We start from the raw sequence: 24,590 nt of genomic DNA, 5'->3' as shown, positions 1-24,590 counted from the left end.
ACCCATGTGCTTCTTCAGAGGACAAAGGCACAAGGCCCGAGCCCCCACCCCATGGGGGAAAGGTCGTAAAACGGGCCTTATGAGTGTAAGAGAAGAGAGCCAGCAAACAGAACAGGAATAAGAGCAAACAACAAACATGAGAGCAGTGATTTGGTTTATAAACTGCAGAAAATCAGATCCGCCTTCCGCTTCAGGGATAGGCTGAAGGCCTCTGTAATCCAATCCGGTCCTTTGAATAGGGGGAGTTAAACTCACCCATTCTTAAAGTTGAAATGTGCCTAAAACTAGCTGAGAAATCTAATCAACGTTCAAGCAATTCAACATGAGTGAAATCTGAAAAACTTGGCGCATTGCATTTCTGAGATGTACCTCATATTCCAGTAGATTAATTAACAGCTCACTGTGCAGAAACAATCAGATATGAATCAAGAAAAATGAAACACAGAAATGCAATCTTTCAAGGTTCCTTTCAAAATTGTATACGCATGTGGGTTTCTCAGTTTTACTTTATTGATTTTAACTACATTCAGTATCATGCATGACTTCTCCTGGTTGAAGGGGAGGGGGGTGAAATGTGCATGCACAGGTCTTCCAAACCGTCCTGTGAGTGGAGTTTGAATGCAGAGACAATTGTCGCTACATATTTGATAACATTAAAAGTTTTTATCCGAGCTTTAAAAACACAACAAAATGCGGCCCAGTCTCACCCCAGACTCTACCTCTAGTTTCTCCCAGGTAAATTGAGTTTGAGCCCCCTGCGCTATACGTTTCTTTTTACAGTTTGCAGTCAGATCTGGGCCTTGACATTGGAAAAGGCTCGAATGGGGCAACATTTCAGACCCTTTTCTGATTGTCCTCCTTGGCTCTTTAGTTTCATCTCCTTTCTTGTCATCCTGATAATATTAGTAAATCCTATTTATCGTAATTCTGCTGATGATCCTTCAGAATAAAAAAATACAAGTTTAAAGATTTGCTGGTGCCGACACATGTTCTAGCACAGCGGGATTGTAGGAAAGAAAACAACGGGTGGGCTTTTGCAGCATCATGGATGCTATTGGATCATAGTTTGAGTGACAGATAACAAGCTCTAAGGCTCGATGAATGTTTTTCCCTGATGGATATAGCACACTTTATGCTGGCAGGTCTGTTCATTCTTGTCATTAAAACATTATGTCCTGACTGTACATGTGGAAAGAGGATTGACTGACACCAAGAGATCCATAATTAATGGATTTGCAAACACTTTTCCACTGGCTCTGCATTATCAATAACTGAGCTGTTCATATTTTTAGGGTGTGTTTGACATATAAATTTTTTATCCTGTCTCTTGAGTTCCTCCCCTGATTTACTCTGTAGATGATAAGTACAGGAAGTATTTCACCCTGTATCGGTGAAAGCAGGAGAAAAGCCCCTGTAAGGTGGAGTGGTTTAAGTTTGCCTCTTTATCCGTGCAGCACTGGTGAAAAGTGGAATGGTGGATTTTTTGGCACGCTGAGTGCTTGTTTCCCTCCACTAGTCCAATTTCATATTGATGAGGCCCACAGCAATACGAAATGCATGTCTTATTTAAACATTTAACCGGCAAAGAGCAATCATACTCTACTCAAATGCTAATCCATCTGAAAAACACCCACACTGAAAGGGGAAAATCAGGTACCTGAAGAACTTGAGGTTTTCCTGCTACAAGAACAGGCTTTGTCTTATTAAGGCACACATTTCAAACCCGTCATACAATAAATCCTTAATGGCTTATTTTCCACCAAGTAGAAACAATATGACATTTTTTTTTATATGACTGAAATTGCAATTCAGATATAGAACAAGCTTTTCTTGAAAGGAACTTGGACTATCAAGAATTCATTTTGCAATCATCAAAACTATTTTGCCATATTTTGTTTGTATATGACTGTAATCACGCATATAAATACAGTAGAAGTGTAGATATATGCTAGGACAGGGAACTGCATGTTTAAAAACAATATCCGGCATATCTATCAGAACCATGCACATTTTCTGTATTCACAGAAGAGCACAGAACAACACTACCAGATAAAGATGTGTTTTCGTGAAATAAACTCAACTCGCTCCTTTCAGACAATGAATCGTTATTTAAGCATTCACTGATTTATTAAGCATAAACCATAATTTATTTGAATATACATTTGACAAGAATGTCACCAAATAACCAGCACAGACATTACATAAAAAAAACCTGAAAGTATATATTTTTTTTCCTACTCGTTTTTTAAAGATCATACTTCTTTGTGATAAAACATTAAAAAAGACAATTACTATTTATAAGTGAGGAAGTTCAGACAGTTCCACTGAAAATACTGAAGAAGTTGAGGCTTTGTTTAAAAAAAAGTCACAGTGCACAGGGGACATTATCAGGGCAAACCCCCTCTTCCCTCCTGCAGGAGATAACAAGATACTGCGTGTGTGTGGCTGTGGATTCCTCTGGAGAGCAGTCTTTATTGTACAGTGCACAGAACAAGCAACAAATCAGAGTGCCACTAACACGAGGAGACCAAACAAGTTGCTGCTTTCAGATATTTTGTTCTTGCTAGCGATCACTTGGACACTTGGTCAAAAGAAACCACACACACACACACAGTTGCATACGTAAAAAAAAAAACATACAAAAACACAAATTGCAGCATGGGGATAATGTATGCTCTATGGTGGTGGTAATATAAAGTACAAAATGTCTAGCTTTTGGGCCAGTGGATTTTTTTATTACATAGAAGATAAATTGGTCAAATAATAAAATGAATGTTTTTCTTGTCCGATAATGTTCACTCTAAATGCTCCCAAGGAAACTGTTTTAAATGATAATCCAGTAGAGGAAAAGAGAATCGCTGTAGAGCTGCCTCAAGCCTGTTTTCAACTCTATTAGGAAATGTTGAGCGGCCTAGCAAATAAGCCTCAATTCCAGCCTTAAATTCAGTGGGTTTTTTTTGCCCTTCCCGGCCATATCGCCTAAAGTTTAAACAAGAATATCTGTGGGTTTCTTTCATGTAAACAACTGATAACGAACTATGTCTAATTTTGTCTATGTCTGCTTTCCATTCGATATAATGTGCTTTATCAAAATTTCCAAACAAAAAGATAAAAGAGCTGTATTTAATCCTCTAAAAACAACCAGGTAACATTAGAAGCTACTGTTGAGTAATGAAACTGGGCAGCAATATGCTATAAATATTTTCTGGTTTACATCAGAATTTGAAGTACAATTCCTAGTGTAAATCCACTTGGCTTGCTTTCAAGCTTGATATAGAGTACAAGATGTCAGAACATTTTAGGACTGGTGTTAAAAACGATTAAATTCAAATCCAAAATACAAATACATTTGTTTAAACCTATACAAATATATATATCAAAGTCAAAGTCAAAGTCAAAGTCAGCTTTATTGTCAATTTCTCCACATGCCAAAGACACACAAAGAAACCGAAATTTCGTTCCCCCCTATCCCACGGTGACAAGACATGGCTCACAACAGACAAACAGTAAACAAGTATAACAAAAGCGTGCCGAATAAATAATGAATAAATAACACAACAATAAATAAATAAATAAATAATTAAGAGGAGCACAAAAAGAAAAAAACAAAATATATATATATATATATATATATATATATATATATATATATATATATATATATATATATATATATATATATATATATATATATATATATATATATATATATCACACACACACATACACACACACACACACACACACACACACACATATATATATATAAATGCAAAGCTTCAACAGGAGCCAATTAGACTGTTAATGTTTTTACATAATGAAGTGTCAAATGAGTCTGTGAGCTGCTGATCCAGACAGACCGACAGCTAGACAGTGCAACCTAATGCGCCATGTATCCACTCACACTGTAATGGCTTAAGCAGCGTCCAAGCCCAACTCTCATGGGGGGAAGCAGGTAAGATGAGAAAATAAGTGGGTCAAGCACTTGGTGCGAGGGACAAGCCTAGAGAAGGCTGCCCCAGTGAAATCAATGCACTTGTCTTGGCCCGCTTTGGTGGGAACCAGACACCGGAGAAGCAAACTTGGGCAGCTAAAAACCTACTACTGAGTTTGATCTCTATTCCAAAGTTCCTTTCAGTAATGGTATATAACTGTTACATATTCTATTCTATTCTATTCTATTCTTATTGTTGTTGTTTATACTTTTATCAAAGTATGTGCATCTTAAATAGCTCATTTCTAAAAGTGGTGATAATTCTCCTTTTAGGGTGCACTGTAATTGTTCTATCACTCCACGAGGAAATGGAAACAGGCAACCAATAGACATGAAATAATATTAAGTGACCCATTTCAATATTTTCTGAACATTTTCAACTTTGTATGATATTTTTGTATTGTGTTTCTTTTTTCAAAACATTCGGTTTTCACTTTGACACCCTATAAAAAAAAAAGCTATCACCACCTGCTTATTTTAAACAGATCACATGAATAAAGCCCCCAAATCAACAGTGAAACAACCTTCACTGTGTTTTTGCTTGTCCAGAGAAACACTTTTTGATTCTCACATTTAAATTCTCTTGTCACCGATTAGTCTCCTGGTAAAAAGATGGGAAAACACCTGCAATGTCTTCATCTGGAGGAGCAAATGAGGAATGAGAAACATTCCTGCCCTGGAACTGTGCTGCCTGATTTACAAGGATGCCGCAGGAGGTCAATTGTTTGACTCCTTGCCCTGATGGATGCAAGAAGCACTATTTTGAAATGTTATATGTTGTTTTACCGACTGGAAAAGCCCTTTTGTAAACATCATCTGGAGTCTTTTTATGAATGCCAATGTGATCACTGTTATTTACTTGTAAAGAAAAAGGATAAATAAGACCCAGAAATGTCCAAATAGGCACACGTAGAGGCACTGCAAATGTGTTGTTTAAAGCCAATTCATTAATGTGTAGATAACAATACTATATTTATATTATTATCTATATTTTGTGGCTCCCTGAAAATCATCGTTCGATACAGTACACCCTTTTTTTTTTTCCAATACGATACTCAACATAACCTAACAGGGAAGAGCTGAACTAAACCAATTCTGATGCTCCAGTTGCAAACATATGGCAAGTATTATGTATCATTCACACGCCCCCCATCGTGATGTTAAATTGTTATTTAACTCTGTGATACTTTATACGCCTAAATATCTCACATTAGCGTCCTCATTAACTTTGTATACAACCTAACTGCTGAAAGTAAAAGTGACAGGTTGAAACCTTAGAGGACCTTGGGTTCCATTATGGCTGTGGGAAATAGCAGAGGTCCCCCTTTTAGACAGACACTTGTTTTTAAGGAGGTACACGCATGTGGAATCCCTTATGCGCGCGGCACAAAATTGACCATAATTGAGCACTTAAAATAGAAAATGGAACACTCTGTGAACACCAAACAGCCAGGAGGGAAACAGAGGTAACCTACTCTCCACACACATTCTTTTCTTCCTTTGGCTTGACTGCTGCCTAGTTGTACAATTAGTGCGCATCTATTTTTGTCATGCTCACTCAATTTTGCTGACTTGCTATACCAATTTAATATTAATTAAATAGCACACATAAAATATGTATCATAATTTCAATCTCTGAGGAATATAATGTTCATAGCCATAGTAGCTCATTTATTTTACATTTGAACTCCTGCACTTCTTGCCCCTGAATGTAATAGTTTCTTTCTTTCTTTCTTTCTTTCTTTCTTTCTTTCTTTCTTTCTTTCTTTCTTTCTTTCTTTCTTTCTTTCTTTCTTTCTTTCTTTCTTTCTTTCAAAACATCTGCATGAAAAAGACTACAAAATGATTTATGAATTATCTTATAGTCCTTAGGGAACGTTAACATTTCAATGGTTTCATTATCTATATTTCAATATCTTAGTGAACATAACTTGTCTATAGAAATTACAGAGCTTCACTGTGATATGCATTGCCAAGGGTCAGGTTTTGGTGTGGGGGCGTGGGGAGCAGAGGTTGGCAGTTGGCTGAATTTCCATTTACAAATTGTGGCCTCATTTGTTAGTGGCATGGCGCCTCAATTACCCAGTGAGTAGGTTTTTATTTATTCATGCAGACAAAGTCACGTATTCATGAGGATTAAGCCAAAACTCGCTCATAGACTGGCAGGCCCAGATTGCATATTTAACCATAAGAGGAAGAGCTGACGTGCTCACCCTCGCAAGATTGAGAGAAAGCAAGATGAGAGCAAGAGGAAAGGCTGAGTTGTTTTTTGGGTCACAGCATGCTGACATTCACTTAACTTTGCTTCTCATTTCAAGAATATATAAGAGAGCTTTCGGACTAATGCGCAGTCAGTGGAGAGGACACATGGTATAAAAAAATTTGCATTTTCAATTTCAATTTGTAATAATGACAACATTTTGAGAAGTATTTGACAAGATCAGATGATGGAACAACATTAACATGACATAAAACAGACCGCATGTACATCGATTCCCATTACTAAAAGTCGCCCTGTACTGAAAGAAAAGCACACACGGTACGCTTAAGAGCTGATATGCTCATCTGGTAAACATCAAACCAATCAAATAGCCTAACTTATCTTCAGAAATTGTTGGGGAAATTTTGTATCTCTTGTCATATGAAGCACATTTAGGAGGATGCAGTACAACCATTATGTCCGGAACTGTATCGAATTATCTCCTCAGAATGGTCAAAAAGGGAAACATTACAGCCAGCTGACTTTGTGTGAGCTGCTGTTAAGCAATATTACCGGAACCTGCTGCATCCAAAAGCAAATTATGGTGAGCATAACAAAGACAGAAAGGATGGCCTCTTTATACTTTTTATGCATTGGCCCTTTTGGCCAGCTAGGCAAATTTGAATTGTGCCATTGCCTTCAGGGAGTGCTATAAAATCTAGACAGAAAGAAAGCGGTATAATACTATAGTAATGAAACATGGTTTCTCAACATGGTTTCCGAAATCAAAAAAATAACGATTTGTCATCATATATTTCAGGAATTTTATAGTTCAAAATGTGATCCTTTATCAGCCGTTATCAGATTTCTAACCCAAGTTGTTTACTGTGCTACTGTTAAAATTGTCTAAAGCACGTTTTAAACTTTACATCAGTTTAATAGTACACATTTGTATGGCACTGCTGGCTGGCAAGCAGTACCACTATTTTGAAATAATAAGACTCCCCAACTTAGCATTCATACATGGAATATTAAACTACAGTTTACTGCTTCTTTGAATCTCAATTATTTCACTGCCGATGTTGTATCTGATCTAATGTGAATATAAAAAAGATATATATACTTTGTAGACAATGTGCTTTAGATTTCTTATTTTTATATTTTTTAATTAAAACAATACCAATATCCAGTACAATTAACATTAATATTCACGTGTTTTGAAGATTGCATGTGATTCCATACAGTATTTTAGAGTGGATAATTTACTCACAACATCCCCCAGATCCATTGTGCATAGAAACAGACAGGACACTTTCAGAGTAATTTAAACTAAACATACTTTAAAATATCTGTCACAATTATGCAAAATTGGAATCTAAAGAGTCAAAACAAAAAAGTTTCAGATAAGTTAAAATACTTCCAAATCAAGAATTTTAAGTTTCTTTGCTTATGAAACTTGGAATCTTTTCTTGTCAACAAGTTTTTGATTGGGATGAGGTTCTGTGGAGTAAATATTTCCTGGATGGTGTTTATCACTGAGGCGACTCCCATGTGATGTTGTGTTCATTTTCATCAGTGAAAACAGCTGCTCACAAAGATATGTGCTACCAGAGCATATCGTAGCATGAGCTACCGAATGATTGCACGTAGCCTGTTGTTCGTCAAGGCAGTTGTTGCACTGCACTGCTAGATTCAAATCAGGACATTGTAAAACATATTGTAGAATGTTGGAAAATTGGAAGAGGAGGCATTTTTCTCAACATGCTTTACTGTAATCACAATTTTCCTGACTACCATGCTAATAATGTGCAACTTTATACAGACACGGTGCATGATTTAGTATGAATATGCACGTTCAAAAACAGATGCAAATTCAATTTCAAGCAAACAGATGTGGAAGCTGAACTACTGGTAACCAAGATTGCGTCTGCCAGACATGCTAAATTGCTACCCAGTTCAGTGTGTGCATTGTAGGAGGAGTACATGCAAATTGATTAATTTAAATTAATCGGATTTATCAAACCTCGGATGAGCTGACTATGCATCTTTTAATAGGCCCTCTGAAAGCGTGGTACAAATCATCACAGTGCAGTGCAAGGTAGCACAATCAAAATGAGAGTAAAGGGGGGGAGAACATTTCCACTCATGTAAACATTTGGCAAATGGCAAAACAATTATTGCAACATACTGTATCGTCTATTCCTCTATCATTTAAATTGACGTAGAGCAAGTCACAAAAAGTAACCATGCCACATCACCTGACAAAACTGCTACGAACACTGCATTTCTATGTGTCTAGGTTATTTCAGTGCACAGTGACATCTGGTACTTGCCTCTCCCAGATCAGATTTCCTGTGCTGGTCAAAAACACAATATTCTGCAGCACGGGCACATACGTACCTGTACATCCAATTGCCAGTAAGGATGCAATTAAGGATTATTTTAATAATAATTTAAACAGTATTTGATCGATTTATCAGAATTAAAAAGGTTTCATTTCCATCCCTATGTTCAAGATAGGACATTATTTCAGGTATTTGGGATATTGGTAAAAACAAAATCTAGCTGATGTTTTACTTGTAGTTTATTTACCAATATGACAGCACAAAACACTAATGATTCCCTATAAACGGACTCAGAAGGTCAATCAAAAGAAGCTTCTGGTCACATCACAGCTTTGCTTGGCCATTTGTTTGAAGAACAAACTAGAGGCTGACAGTAATGGACAAAGCCGACAGAAACGGGAAATCGCAAAGACGCACTCTAAGGCCACACACTAACACTAAGTGTAGCAGCAACAGCATGATTAGGAATATGTAGGGGTTGTTTTTCATACAGTATTCACTGGTTCTTTTTAACTATAAAATAGGAGTGTGAAACAGAAGACATCAGGCAAACAAATATATAATACAGCGACATCACGGCTCCAAATAGCCTGTGGTATCAAATTCTTATTGCTGGATAATTGCTTCTGAAAGAGAAAAAAAACCCACAACTATTTCATCAAACATAATCTGCGGTAAACTGAAATCAATGAGGCTGAATTGTGTGATTACAATTCGAACGGATCGCTCGCAGCCAACAATGACAAGAAATGAGGGGTTAGACTTCCTTTCTTTTTTGAGAAAGCAAAGTCACTCTGACTTAAATGTTCACCTTGGTGGGTGCATATTGATCCTCTTTGAAATCTTAACTTTAATTTTTTAGGTTATGTTGCACTGCTGTGAATCATTACAAATTTTGTAACCACAATAGAAGCTTGCAAATACGCTTTGGCTGTCAATGTCGGCTTTTTGTGTTGTGTCTTCTTTATGTGAGAGCTTTGCTTTGCTGCATGCACGCCGAGGTGTATGATCTATATGCGTGTGCATGTGTTCTGCATACACTAAAGTGTCTGGTTTCTGCATAGATTGTGTGCGGAATAATCATGATTACAGTCAATTCACCAACTACTGAATAGGATTTTATGTTTTTCAAGAACAACAATGAATATATTAAAAAAAAAAAGCACACAAACAAACTAGGTCAGGTTTTAAGCTTTAAGTACTGGAATGTTGTTTATTTGCAGCCCTTTCTTATTTATCTCCGTAAAGGCATTAAAAGTACCAATTAGGAATTTATTTCCCTTCTCTTTTTATTTTTTGCACATTGACTGCACTTCACTGCTTTTTTTGATGAATATTGCACTTTAAAAGTGCACTTTCTTTCACGCACGCACACACACACACACACACACACACACACACACACACACACACACACACACACACACACACACAGACACACACCCGCGCACACAAACACACACCGCGTATCTGTATAAATCCATCATTCAATGAAAAAATGGGAAACAGAACTTCGCAAACATAAAAAAGGAAGGTACATTCCTAAACTCCTTGTATAAAATGCACTGTCGGAAGTCAACTTCACAAAGAGTTTTCTTTTTCTATTGTTCTTCCCAACTTGTACACTAAGCCAGCATGTGACCCCATGGCACGTCTGTCCACACGGCCATGTGTGGCTTTAAGGCTGTGTTATGCTATGGACCAGTGACTCACAGATGCGACAGCAGGGCTGATCATCCATTATTATACCTCAGTGGATCAAAATGAGCAGATCTGCCCATTGCAGCCTCCCTGGCACTGGCCTACGGCGTCCGAACGGGAGCTTAACACCCCCACCCACCAACTCCACCCACCACCCTACTCTGCACCTGTAAACTCAACAACACCAGCCGGAACTCTTGTGGAGGCAGCGGGACATGCCTAGAGACAACATCTGCTCCCCCCTTGGTGACCTGCCGAGTTAAGCCAACTGCAGAATCAAGGGCACGCTTGCAGTGGTCGCAGATTTGATCCAAACTGAGATTGGGCTGCCACCTCTTGCCTGTGACTTGCTCCAGGACACTTTCCTCTCACCAATGTGAACTTACACACTTTCTAGCTAATCTTCTTACTTTTCCCCTACTTTTATTTTTTGTTATCGCGACTTCATTCTATCGCGGATTTTCATTTGTGACCATTTCATTTGTGTTCTTGAGAATGTTCTTCCTTCTTAGCCAGACCAGACAAAAAAGTCAGAATGAACATTATGAACTTAACATTAGAACTCGTCACCCCTAAAATCCCTGTTCCCTCATCATGGGTGCATGCTGAAATACGATTCGAGCATACTGCATTACTCAGAGCATTTGGAAACTCAGAATGTTGTTCAAATGTGCCATTCAGTTATTCAGAGTGCTCCAAAACCCATAGTCCAGTGCAAGCAGTACAAGGAAAGTAAACTGTTGCATTCGAAAATTAATGGGAGTGGAGTGTGCTGTCCCTCCGACAGCTCATGAGGATGACAAAACGCCTGATGAATAACTTTGTTAAAATGTTCAGTTTCAGTTTAAAATTGTTTTGAATGTCTTAGAATCCTGCATCGCATTGTAGCCAAAGGTGCAATCCAAGTTGACATGACTGCCAGTCTTCTACATCAGGTAGAAGCTGCTTCTTTTTCGTCTTCTTGGGAAGAACAAAAACAACTTCCACAGCAACAACGTCAAAGGAAGCTGATTTTGGGTTTCCACAACAACAATTCATGCATTTACGCACAGGCGAATTAATCCACCAACACTTAACCTTTGGCACGATGCGACAAAGAATTCTGGTTATGGTCAGCCGTTTGAAGCTAAAGAGAAACAAAATATAGTATTTCAAGTAGATGTTTTATCATTATTGTTTGCTTGCGGATGCATAACGTACGTAGTGTAACAGGTGGTTCGAAGGGTGGAAACTGTGTGTATGTGTGTGGGGAGTGTAATCCCCAACTATAATGGCTTCATTCTTGACCCAGCATTATCCACTATTTTCTCCCACCGCTGTTGCACAACTGCACTGAGAAATAAACAAATACATAATGCAAGTAATAAACTCACTGTCATGAAGTAATTAGAACATTTCTTCCTTCATCTTACACTAAAATGCTCACAATTGTTTCTATTTTAATGTTGCATATTCAAACTCCTCCCTGAATATTTTCCTCTGATTGGTGCATGGCCTTTGCCTGCAGGGGGAGACTATGCATGACAGATGTTTGACTCTTGAAATCCGGTGGGGCCCCTGGCTGAATGAAGTCAAGTCAAATCAGTGCAATCATGCAGGTGTCTGGGGGAAACAGGGACAAAGGGACACAGTCTGTCTGACACTTTGCCAGAGCTCCTGGCACCGCCTGCGCACCAGGTCTGCTTCTGCATGCACGGAATGTCAGACAGCTGACTGACCTCACGAGCGTTACATCGCCTTGAGCTTCCCACAGATGCCTTGCAAAGCGCCTTGGCGCACATGCGCCTCGTAACCACGGAGAACGTGATGAATGCTCGGGTCTCGCGAGCTGGGTACACAACAACCGGGTTCATGTGCTCGGTTTCGAGCCCTTTGAAAGCCACCTGTCATTTGATGTTAAGCCGAACATGTCCTGCAGGGCCAAACTCCAAACGTACTCCTTCAACATCACCTTTATCTTCCTCCTCTTTTTCTTCATGCACTCATTCACTACAACTCCTGCCATGCTCTCAGTCCATTTGTCTAGCTTATCATCCGGTGAGTGCTTTCTGAAGTGATCCATTTGCGTGTGGATGCCAATTTATCAAGCAGTCGGTGCATTGATCAGGGTTCCATAGTGAGAACAAATCCTGTACATGCTTGCAATTCTACACCTCGATTAAATCTTTAGCCATAACCCAGTACAAATAAATAACAGGCTCCGACCGGCATACTTTGATGCGTCGCAGCCAATTGAATTAACTGACAATAACTTTGGCGGAATTCATGCGTGTGCATGTTTGCAGAACGGTGGATATATGTGAAGTGTTCGCCATGAAATTTACAGAACGTGTACGCCAAACCTCATGAAGTTATTGAATCTGCAGTGGCTGTGAGTGGCATATTTGAGTTGAAATATGCTCGTGCATGAAATTCAGACAGATGGCATCGTAGCTGTAGCCGTCTGTCATCCAATCACTTATGTGACTGCAGCAATACTGCAGCTATCACATTAAATTGGATCTCATCAAAATTGCATCTAATCTCATTGTGATTTCTTACCGCAAAAGAACAAAAATACAACTGGGAGAAACGTCACAATAATGTTGCATAGTCATGGAGAAAAGCTCTACGGAGTAAACAATTCTTAATGTCATGTCCGTTTTGAGTTTTTTTTTTTTTTTAAAGGAAAGCTAAGGTCAGCTGACCTTGATTGATTGACTGATTGAAATATTGGGGGGGGGTACAGGAACTGCAGTGACAGAGGAATGTGAACCAGGGAGAATTCCCAACTATGACAGAATAGTTTTGGGAATGCATGATAACATCCATGGCCTTTTTTAAGGAGAATTGTTTTATATTTTCAGCTAAGAATAATTTGTGACGAATACAGTCTTGTGTCAGCCTATAAAATAGCGTCTTCTGGCAGTTCAAAAAATTAAATCTGAAATAAATGTATGCAGGTAAAAAACAGTCAGTTGTCATCATTTGCTAATTCATATTTTTATGGTTGTGTTTTTTTGCCCATGGAGACCTTCTTGTTATTTTAGTCTTGATTAATTGCAGAAAAGCTGCATCCAGTAATTTTTTTCTTCTTTGTATGCGTAATATGCAAGTTAATAAGAGAGAGATATTATATTGTGTGGAGGGCAGTTGTGCTTTTCTGTAGTGTTAAGTTATCAAAACAATGTATAATTAACAATAAAATATCATTTTTACTTTTGTAGTACACTACAGATTATTTATTTTGTTCTTTTATTTAAAGGACTTAAATTGATACTTCTAAAAAACATTGCCTGTTTCAGTCATCTAAATTAGTGGTGCAATGACAAGCTTGTTGTTCGTTGGTCGGCATCCATTTTGTACAATTTATCAGGTCATGATTTTTTTTCCATCGAATAACTTACATATGTTGGATGGTTCAACCTTTTTTTTCTTAGCTTTGAAAAAAAATAGGATGGCTTTTGTTTTCGTTTCTGGACCTGCATTTCTACTGCATATCAAGTTAATAGCATCACGGGCTTAGAGTTGGAAATACAACCGCTGGGATTCTCAGGTCCACTTAGCCTTCAGGAGCCATATTGACACACTGTTATTTCGGTCAATAAGTCTTTCTGAGCAGAGGCCATCCTTACCCTTGAAGACGGACTGCATGTGAAAAATGAGATCGGGATGGGACCTTGCATTTTTATCTGAAAGAGCCTTAAAGGGATGTGAGGATGGACAAGGCACGCGAGGGAAGAAAGAACAGGGCGATGCACTTTCTCTAACCTCATCTCAGCCTTGCTAATGCAGTAGTTAACAATAAACCCCACTATTGGTTACACTGAAACATAACACATCCAAAGCCGGAGTACAATGGCTTCATTGATAGATGAAACAAGCTGAACTCTGACCCCTTGACCGAGTTTATAGCCAAACATGTTACCCTCAAAGTTCCTGCTCCTAAGAAGCAGATTATTTACCATGTGTTAATTACCAGGTTGAAGTGCAAACTACAATGCCAAAGCAGCAACACACTCAAGATATACATACTGTATATGCATTTGATGAGCGGCACTTGTAGAAAGAATATCAATAACAAATCCCTTAAATAAAATATGGGGTATAGACAACAGCAGGACTTTTGAGAAATGTTGGGTAGTGTGAGGTGCTGTTCCTGTGGTGAGATTTCGTAAAACTTTAATAGATCAGGTAAGTTATTATTTCAGGAGCTCTGGCTTTAAGAGAGTGTTTACTAGCAGCACGGTTCCAACTGGATCAAATTAAATGGGGATATAAATATTTACTACACAGCCCTCAGCACCTCGCGTCACGCGCACGGTTGGCGACCGACAAATAACTTGCCCTGTTTAGATTTCAGGAATGTTGCTTTAAATGATTAATGCTTGGTGTTGGTGAGATCACATCAGTCTGATGGGATGAAGGAGCACAACTGTTCATCTCTCTCTTACACAAACATTTCACAGGTTTAATATGCAGCCAGAGCAATATTCCGGTTTTGGAATCAGAGTCGGTCAAAAGGAACAAAGTGAATTGCTGACTGATGCCTTTGAGCCTTCGTTCTTGTTTGAAGTGGCTTCCCCTCCCTTCTAGTTCAAAATATATTGTCCAGGGATGCGATCAAATCTGGCAGCTATTGATCCTTTCCCAAACCAGACATAAGACTTAAAAAACATGTTAACAACTTCAGAATGAGTACTTTAATTGTACAGGTCTTTGAAAAGCCCCCTCAAACCACAGCACTGCAAAGTGAATTAGAAGGATACTCTCAATGGTATCAAGCCAAGTTCTGTTTTAATGTTAAGTTCTCTGAAATTATACCAGAAACAACATCAGACTGGATGCATGAAAGAAGCTCGATTTGGTGAAAGCCTCAAAAAATACATTACATCATTTAACTACATTTTCATATGCATTGTAATATTTTCTTGAAAGTATCAAATAATTTACCAATAAATCAGTGAAAGAGCCTTCTTCCTTGAAGCTCATTTAAAGAGTTCTGTATTCAGAAGTCACCTCATTTAAAACAATTACAATTTGCAGCCTGTGACCTGGAAGAGGGACTCCCCCAAATCCAGTCACTTCTCAAGGTCTCTTATTTTTGAACCCAGATGGGTTTTTTGGAGTTTTTCCCTTGCTCACCTGCGGATTAAGATCAGATTATTTTTAAATGTAGGCAAGCCCTTTGATACTTCTTTTGTAATTAAGTCCATGTTTTCCTGTATGACCTGTTAAAAGTATGCACTTTTGTTAACCAATGAAAGCTTTATATTTTCTGCCAGACACGGCCTTCAAAATATACCAAGCTATTTTTATTTTGTCAAGCTTTAACACATCATGCATTGATGTTTTAATCAACTAGGTCAGGGGTGCCCAATACGTCGATCGCGATCGACCGCCTTGCCACTACTCGTCGATCGCGTGACATTAAAATGTTTTTGTTTTTTATATATATATATATATATATATATATATATATATATATATATATATATATATATATATATATATATATATATATATATATATATATATATATATATATATAAAGAAAAGAAGAAAAAAATATATATATATAGTTCCATGTGTGATCATTTGGACTTCCGAAAATTACGTCAGCCATATATATATATATATATATATATATATAATTTTATATATATGTCTTGATATAATAATAATCGACAGAAGTGTGTGTTCAGGATGTAACCACGGTCGTGCCACCGCTCAGGCGCATCAGGATCTGTTGACAATCTTGCAGGGAGCAAGATTATATATATATATGTATATATATATATATATAATAATTTTTTTTTAGTGGGTAGATCTTTGTGACTTGGTTATTTCAAAAGTAGCTCGCGAGCTGAAAATGTTTGGGCACCCCTGAACTAGGTCAACAACCTTGGATTATGAAAGTTACCAATATTTTAAGCAGATGACAGTGTATTTTCAATGAACTGAGTTTGATTGAAATATGCAAGTAAAATAGGGAGGCTAAATTTGCCTTTAAACTTTTAATTATGCTGATTTGAATGTAAAATGCTAATTATTTCTTTGATGACTTTGCAAGCGTGGTGGAAATGTCATTTTACCTCAACACATAGTGCTACAAGCTGAGAGGAACATGCGGTGCCTTGATAAAGTATTCATACCTCTTAAAATTATTGACATTTTGTGACCTTACAATCACAAACTTGAGTGTATTTCAGTGAGAACACAAAATAAAAGCTAATTATAAAATGGAACAAAAATAATATTAAAATAAATAAATACATTTCAAACTTTTAAACAAATGTAAATGAGAAAATTGTAGTGAAAACCATATTCCATTTGTATTCAGCAGTACAACAGCCAGGTCCTTCAAAGCTTGCATAAACACTATTAACAAGTACAGACATAGTACTATATTTTCAATTTACGTGAAATGGTAATAATGTACTTTTTTCCACAGTCTATTGTCTCATAGCATGTGTCTTGGCTGCGGAGCTTCTAATCATTATTATGTTTGTTCCGTCTGTTTGTTTTACTAATTTTACTAGCTTGTTGATTTAATCAGCGTTACCTGACCCCAGACAAGGCAGTCAGAGATGGATGTAAAGGAGAGAATCTGGTGTGAGTAAATATTTTTCATCCTCAGCTAATAAATATACTGGAAGTACTGTAAGGTAGTTTTGCTTTCATCTGTGCAGCTCACCGTGGTCTGGGTATTCATGCCCGGGCAAAAGCGTTTTAATGTTCCTTAAAAGTTATTTGTCAATGGGGAGTATCAGGGGTGGGGGATGGAGTGGTTGTCTGGATGTCCACAGTGCTATTACTTTCAACATCACCAGAGACACTGAAGAAAAGGGATTTCGACCATGATACTTTTCAATAGTTTGAAGGAGGGTAGAGGGAGATTTTGGAAAGCTGACTAGACTCCTCGAAATCAATAACTCCTTTCTCTCTCCGTCTCTCTCTGTCTCTCTCTGTCTCTCTCTCACTGTCTTTCTCTGAGACAACTAGTGTGGCATTTGAACCAGATAAAACAAGGCTTCCCCTCCACCTCACCTCCAAGAACTGAGCACTTCCACTAAATCCCTATCGGTTGAGAAGGATACAGATGAGTCCATCTAAATCCCCTTCTGACTCAGCTCTATACCCCCGCTGGTCAAAAAAAAAAAAAAAAAAAAAAAAAAAAGAGGGGAAAAAAAAAAATAAGACCATCTTAAAAGGAACGGTCCAATCTATGTAGGTTAATACTCACTGTTGCTTCATTTAGCTCTGTTGCAAGCCCACTGGGGCAGCTGTAAAAAGTTCTGGGAGCCAGAAGGCACAAAAGCTTTTATTTATTTATATGAGCAAGAATATATAGCAGAGAGAGGAAGCAAACTGGTACAAATGATGTGGAAAGAAGATGTTATCGCATATCTCATCTATTGTAGGATACTAACTGCAACAGAAAGGAATTGGGTGGACAACCATTTTAAGTGTGGCATAAATGAAGTATACACAGACAGAATACTGTCACTAATAAAAATCCTCTTCAAAGATGCCACTTCAGGAAAATTAAAATGGTGGGGAATTCAAAGTCTTGTTTATCAGCAGCAACCCTAGATTAGGATGGATTGTAAACACTTTTTATTCTTTAGAACTAAAGAACTAAGGAAAAAAGCTAACTATATGAACGAGTGAACTAGTTTGTGTTCGCTGGCCAGGATTTAACAATCTGCTGCAAAACTGTCCCGTTCTGAATATGATAGAACTGCTATGGCAGCATTCAAAGAAATAAATTACTTTTATTTCACCACCTCCGAATGCAGTAACATTCACATTTAACATTTTTACTTTGTTCAATAACTGTTAAGGCCACAAGTTTCAAAGGATGTCAGCGGAGTGATAGAATACTGTAGTGAAAGAAATGAACATGAATATGTAAGGTTGTGAAAAGTGTGTTACTGCTGGGGCATCTCTATCAAAGAGACGCCATTGCATTAATCAGCAGTAATCAAAAGTAATTCTAAAATGTGCATAAAATTATATTTAATACACCGTAGTTAGTTCATTGTATAAACCTGTGGCCTATGGTTATCTGCTTTTTCGTCCAGTGCACGTTTAATTCTCTGAACAAGGGTCCCTCTTTTTCCTTCATGTCAGCTCGGTCTCTCCCTCTGGTCGCTGATGATATTGTAATACTAATTATAGCTAATTGTCCTACGCTGAATGGATTTAGTCGCGTTGCAAATGATATGCCATTGGTCAGTGTCACATTGTTTCCACAGAAAAATTCGATGGGGGAGCGGAAATTTGCACGAATGAATGTAATTAAGAAGCACATTCATTACTACTAATAGCATTTGAGAAGCCTCACAGTGAAACCGAGATCCAAATAATGAATGCAAGTTAACTGTGCATAAAGTCTTGTCAAATAATGGTGAAGGGTAAAACACACAGTTAAACTGGTGTACTGTGGTTGGTACTGCTTTGCTCCAATCACACTAATAAAGCCTTCCCATGAAATCCCTTTATTCTTGGGCGGATTGTGTCTAGACAGTTGAATTCCAGTCTAAAGTGTAAGCTCACTATTGGCTGTGAGACAATAATGGCTAGAGGTTTGAGATGAGGTTATAAAAAGGAAAAAAAAAATCACATGGTGCCAGTGTTTTTTTTCACCAGATCAAGTGCTTTTTTTCCCCCCCATACATAAGGGGGAAGCGTAGTCATAAATCAGTCAGCTGTAAACTAAGTCGAAAAGCTACTATGAACATTTTGGAGGGTTCAGAATGTTAGCGCCACATACAAACAGCAGACCTATAATCAGATTATTCGTCTACCAGCATCAAAAAGGATAAAATGTGCTGCAAATGTTTCACGCACAATATTGTAAAACTGATTTAGGTATAAAAGGGGAAAAGAAACATTGATTTAAATCTATTCTTAAGATCAAGCAAGTCTTTTCATAATAAGTTGAGTTTATAATTCACTGAAGCCTATAAAAAACATAATCTTATTATAGTTGCAGTGTTTAAAGGGACTTAAAAATGGGATGGTCTTATTTTAATAGCAGATTTAGACCTTAGACAAAGTGTAAGCTGGTCATTTGAAAGCCATATGCCACAGATCAAGCTATGGTACTGCATGCCTGGCCCCCACTGCACCACCCCCACCATCTCCACGAGCACACACACGCACGCACACACGTAGGCACGCACGCACGCACACAGACACGCACACCCACACACGCACGTACACACACACACTTGCCCCTACCCACTGAATAATAGTAGACTGCGTAGACATTTATGGTGGGGTTAATGCAAATGGTTTAAACTGCTATATTTGCAGACCATACAGTAGTCCAAGTGCTTTCCATTGTTTGTGACATGATGGATCTCATAATTCAGAAAACATTTTCATCACAGCCTATACATTTAAATGCAAACAGCAAAACATATATGCAGTACTAACATATATGCAGTAATTTCTGTAATTAACTTTATTTTATGAGAAATTACAAAAGCATGACTATTTACTCCGTCCCAAAAAGTCACATTTGATAACTAATACGCTCTGCCACACTGTGTTGTCATTATGACACGATTACAGCACAAATGCATGCTTCACAAAGGCACTAATTAACATTGCATATCATTATACCCTGCGAGTGTTGCAATCTGGCGAAAAAGGTACTGCTCCCAAGCTTTGTGTCTGATTGTTTTGAAGTGTCTGGGATTTTCAAGATTTCAGCAATTTCTTGACATGCAAAATAATGTAACCATTTACGTAACTAAACGTGTGACAGATCATAACGTGGCATGGTGTGATAAGCCTGAAAGGGAGGGAGCAAGAGCCTATAAAAGCAACAGTCTTTTAACTATTGAATAATACAAATTTAAAAAGTCACATGAACTTTATTTCCAGTGCATAGCCAAACAATAATGCATGCTTAAAGAGAGAACTACTGTCACAATACTATAACAAGGATTGCCTTTTGGACATACAATTACACATCAGTTGACATCCAGGTACTTTCGACACCCAAAATATCCTCCTTCTATACTTCACTTACTTTAGCCATCTAAAAACTACGCTCTCAGAGTCTGCTTTGTGGCAAGAACGTTGACGGCTCAGTCTGAAGCCCCCTCACTATCCATTTTTAAAACTTTTTTGAAGAACCAGTTTTATGTTTTAGCTCAGCATGAGACTTGGTTTTACTCTTTTTATGTTTTCACTGTCTTTGTTATTAATGAATTGTTGTTGATGAAGTCATCAACAACAATAAATGCTGAATTTTGCTCCATGTGCAGCACATTGTATGTAGCTCTATAAATACAGTTGAGTTGAATTTAAATATATTTAAAGCATATATTTTGCACACGCAGTCTGCACATATTTTTTTTGTCCATATATATCTGGTTAGGGGGTCCATAGTCCTCTGTGTCCCTCCCTTCAGTTGTCAGCCCATCCAGCATTTAAGTTGCCCATCAAATTTTACAACATACAGCATGTGGAGCCACAAAGAATATTTTTTCTGTGATGGTTCAATTTAGTCGCATGCGGCCATGTCGCAGGTTTGTGCAAAGCCTTCAGCATAATAGGCACCTTTCAAAACATTCTCACCTCCGATCGAGTCAACGTGCCAAGGATCCATCTTGAGTTGTTTTCGTGAACAAGGAACTACACTTATGTGATGTTCTGCTTCTATTAATAGATTAAATCAGCAAGACTGAATCGATTTGGATACAAAACAATAGGAACTCATAGCTTGTTTTTTTTAATTTTGTTTTATTTTTTCATTGAGGGACCTACTTACAGTTTTGATATGTAAATGGCTTTCTAGCCACTGGCGTACTTAATAATAAACACACATTGGTAAAGTAGATGTTCACAAGCTAAATCGGTCAAGGTAATGCTGGCTTGTCAATATAAATGAAAAGAAGTTATTGATTATCCTTTTAGTTTCCTTTGCAGTTCCGCAAAGCTCTACAAACAACTCTGAACTCTACTGTTTACTGAGATGCCTCAATTGTCCAGCTGTGTCATCCAATGGTAGAGCTCTCTAAAGAAGGTAATAAAGAAATGCTAAAGTAATAACAGAAGCTTGATTTACAATGCATGTCTAAGTGGTTGATTCCATAAATAATACAAATACATTTTAAATGTTACAAATGTTTGATTTGACCTGGAACGATTCTTCCTCCTGTTGGTATGAATGTAAGCATACTGCACTGGCAATCGTTTTCCTTATTAAATGCTCTGTGCACCTCTAATTCACGACCTATTTATTGGTCTCTGCTTTCACTGTAATGTTGATTTACCACTAGTTTTTTTTTTTTTGTTTTTTTCTTTTAATCACAATGACGGTGTGTTGTTTGGGTTGATCCACTTTTGTAAACATTTGTAATGAGGTCATAATTAAACATACTTATCTGAATCTTTATTTATGTTATACCTCTATATTATTTTTATATGATTTTCTTTACTCTGTCATGCAAACTGGAACAAATGTTGTTATTCTCTGTAAAAACATTATGTTGTACACCATTTAAATGATAAAACATGTTCAATAATATTACACGTGTTAACTGCATGTCGAAATGCCCTTCTAGTTGGATGGTCTTCCATTTAAAATGGATGTGGTTTAACAAATATTATCTCACCAGCGAAGTGGGCAGGTGGGTGTCATATAAGATGTTAACGCTAATGAATATCAATGAGGTGGTGAACAATTAAGTCTATAAGTGTGAATTAAGATATTCTGTCACCATGGTGAATATCTTAGAGTGGAGAGGTTTTATCACCCACCGGTTGTGTCTTCGTTCTCGCATTTAAAACAAGTTACTGCATCACAGGTGTGCAAGTGAGTGGGAACGTCAACTTGTCTTGTAAATATAAGATTTCTTGGCACGTTATATGAGTCTTCTATCAGAAAGCAAAACCCCAAAAAAATCCCAAATAGGAGGGACCTTTGAACGTAAATGAACTGAAAGCCATTGACGGGATGTCACCCATTTCATATAATGTCGAACAAATATATTCACAATCACACTCGCGTTGACACCCCAGGCCCAGACCTGTCAGCGCAGATGCTAGGGGGGCTGATGCAACCAAGGACTGTTGTCTGACTTACAGCAATGGCACAATGGCTATGAAGTGTATGAAAAGCAATTTAATCCTACCTGTCATGCAGATTTGAGCGATACAGTGGATATGTATCTTTAAAAAATGAAGACGCACACTCTCAAAGCATTTCCTGCAATGTTGCGCATTAACCACAACGGGTAAGACTCGACCCACAGAAAATGTAACCACACGCACTGACCAGAATCCATATTTGTATCGGTGCAGTATGTGCCAATGGCAAATGAACAGGGAGCCAAAGATGTATCCATGCTGAGCATTATTTATGTTGATTCCTCACTTGTATCACTCCTAATTGTGTAGCAAAATATCGGGTGTGCGTCTGCTATACCGCCTTTTCCCGTCAGCAAATTAATTATGTTCTTTTTTTAAGTTTCTTTATGTTTGTGACTTCAATGGTCTATTTTATGGAGAACATCAGTGGGCAGCAAAATAAACAGGGACAGCTGTCCTGTGAATATTTTGATTCATCTCAAATCAACACAGAAATTAGCATAAGTCTCTTCCAATTGGACAGTTTAGTGATGCATACTGGTATTTGTAATACTTAAAGCAAACAACTTTAAAGTGGCAATAGCTGAACACTAAAATGATCACGAAATACTTATTTTAACACTGAGAGATGGAATAATAAATTATGGCAAATACAAATTACAAATGCTCACCTGCAGGAAGCCTGGTCAAAAGAAAATCAATGATTCTTCATTATATATAAATATACTAGCATCCTTAAAAGCAATACACATTTACAGTAAAGGCCATTCAGACATATAAATCATTATACTAATTAACCATTTCAATTGAAAGAGTGACAGTTACACACCCATTTAGTTTAATAATCAAGGTTACAAAGCAAAAGCATCTCAAAATCAAAATACAAGAAAAGCAAGGACTCACTTGATTCTGGGTCTGAGTTCCCATCTCCCTCTGTGCGACTGTTAGGTGATGTTTGCTCGTAATACTCCTCATGGGGGAAGCTGAGCGGAAGGGCCTGGGAGGTACTGGCCGTACTACTTGGCTCTGGATCACCCAGCCCACTGTCACTGCAGCTCTCCTGGGAACCATCTGGAAGATGGAACGTCACTCGGCGCTGGGTCTGGGAACACGGTAAAAAGCAAGAAATGTTCAATAAAAATCCCTTATTCTTTTAAATGGGTCATAAAAGAGTACTAAACAATAGTGATGCGTGTCTTCTTGGTCTTAAGTTGTGCCTGAATTTTTTTTGCAGGGGAAGAAGTGGGGAGTGTTCCACTCTTCAATACGTACCCTATATCGATGCATGGGGTGTGACGACATAAATATTTGTGTTAATATGTGTTAAGGCATGAGCATTATGTTCAAACGTATTGTACGAGACCAGATATCACACAAAGTCATGGAAAATTTTGAATCAAGGAAGGCCAAAAGGAAACACTTGTGAAATAATGTACCAACCTAGTCCCTGACATAAAAGAAAGGAAGTTTGATAAATAAAAAAAAAAATCCTATTTGCTGCTAAACGAATGACATTTATTTCATCAGTGAAATACAAGATTTTAGTCTTAATTTTAATTAGAATTTTCTGCTTCTGTACTATTTGCTTGCAATTCAATACTCTCCTGTGTGTTTATCGTGTGTGTGTGTGTGTGCGTGCGCACATGCGTGCGTGTGTGTGCGTATATGTGTGCGCGTGCGCAAGTATGTATGTGCGTGTGTGTGTGTGTGTGTTTGTGGAGTTGGAGGCGGCAAAGCAGGATCTCACACAGGGTGCAATTCAAGCTCGGGCGGCTACCGCTCAATGAGATTTTCACAATATCATGCTGTGACCTTTCTTTTGAGCCAAGAAAGAGAAGATGCTTCATTTCACGGTATCTTCAAACATGTTAGTGTTCCTCAAGAAAACAAACTCTTTACAACCAATCGTAGCATAAAGGCACACCAGGTAATCTCCATTGTTGGGTTGATTTTCACTTTTTTCGGCGTTATATTGTTTTATATATTATGTTTTTTGTGCTTTAGAGTTTTTTGAACTGAGTGTTTAAGAGAGAGATGAAAAAAACAGTGGGATACAGCGAGAGTGGTTTATTCTGACATTGAGGTAACACCAGCATTTTCACAGTCATTATGCTGTGTCATGAATTCATGTCTTCACACAATTCCCTAGGTAACATCATAATGCATCACGCCGCTGTGGTGTGGGGACGTAAAGAAGACATAAAATGTAATTACACCCTTGGCTTCAGTTATTGCTGTAAATTTTAGTCATCCTATT

The 24,590-nt window shown here is 37.8% G+C and overlaps 1 protein-coding gene across 5 annotated transcripts in view; it reads right to left on the bottom strand.

The window, feature by feature from the left end:
- pcdh11 (protocadherin 11) overlaps window positions 1–24,590 on the bottom strand; it is a 232,684-nt gene that overhangs the window by 26,982 nt on the left and 181,112 nt on the right. For all 5 annotated transcript variants that reach the window (XM_088379239.1, XM_088379247.1, XM_088379256.1 and 2 more), the window contains one exon: window positions 23,237–23,435. In XM_088379239.1, the coding sequence (XP_088235365.1) occupies window positions 23,237–23,435 (199 nt within the window). The remainder of the gene's footprint in view (window positions 1–23,236; window positions 23,436–24,590) is intronic.

The sequence above is a fragment of the Syngnathus floridae genome, chromosome 1 (assembly GCF_059516105.1).
Source record: "Syngnathus floridae isolate MCC-2025c chromosome 1, RoL_Sflo_1.0, whole genome shotgun sequence".
In the NCBI taxonomy this organism is placed as follows: Eukaryota; Metazoa; Chordata; class Actinopteri; order Syngnathiformes; family Syngnathidae; genus Syngnathus; species Syngnathus floridae.
This window is presented reverse-complemented; position numbering and strand designations above follow the sequence as displayed.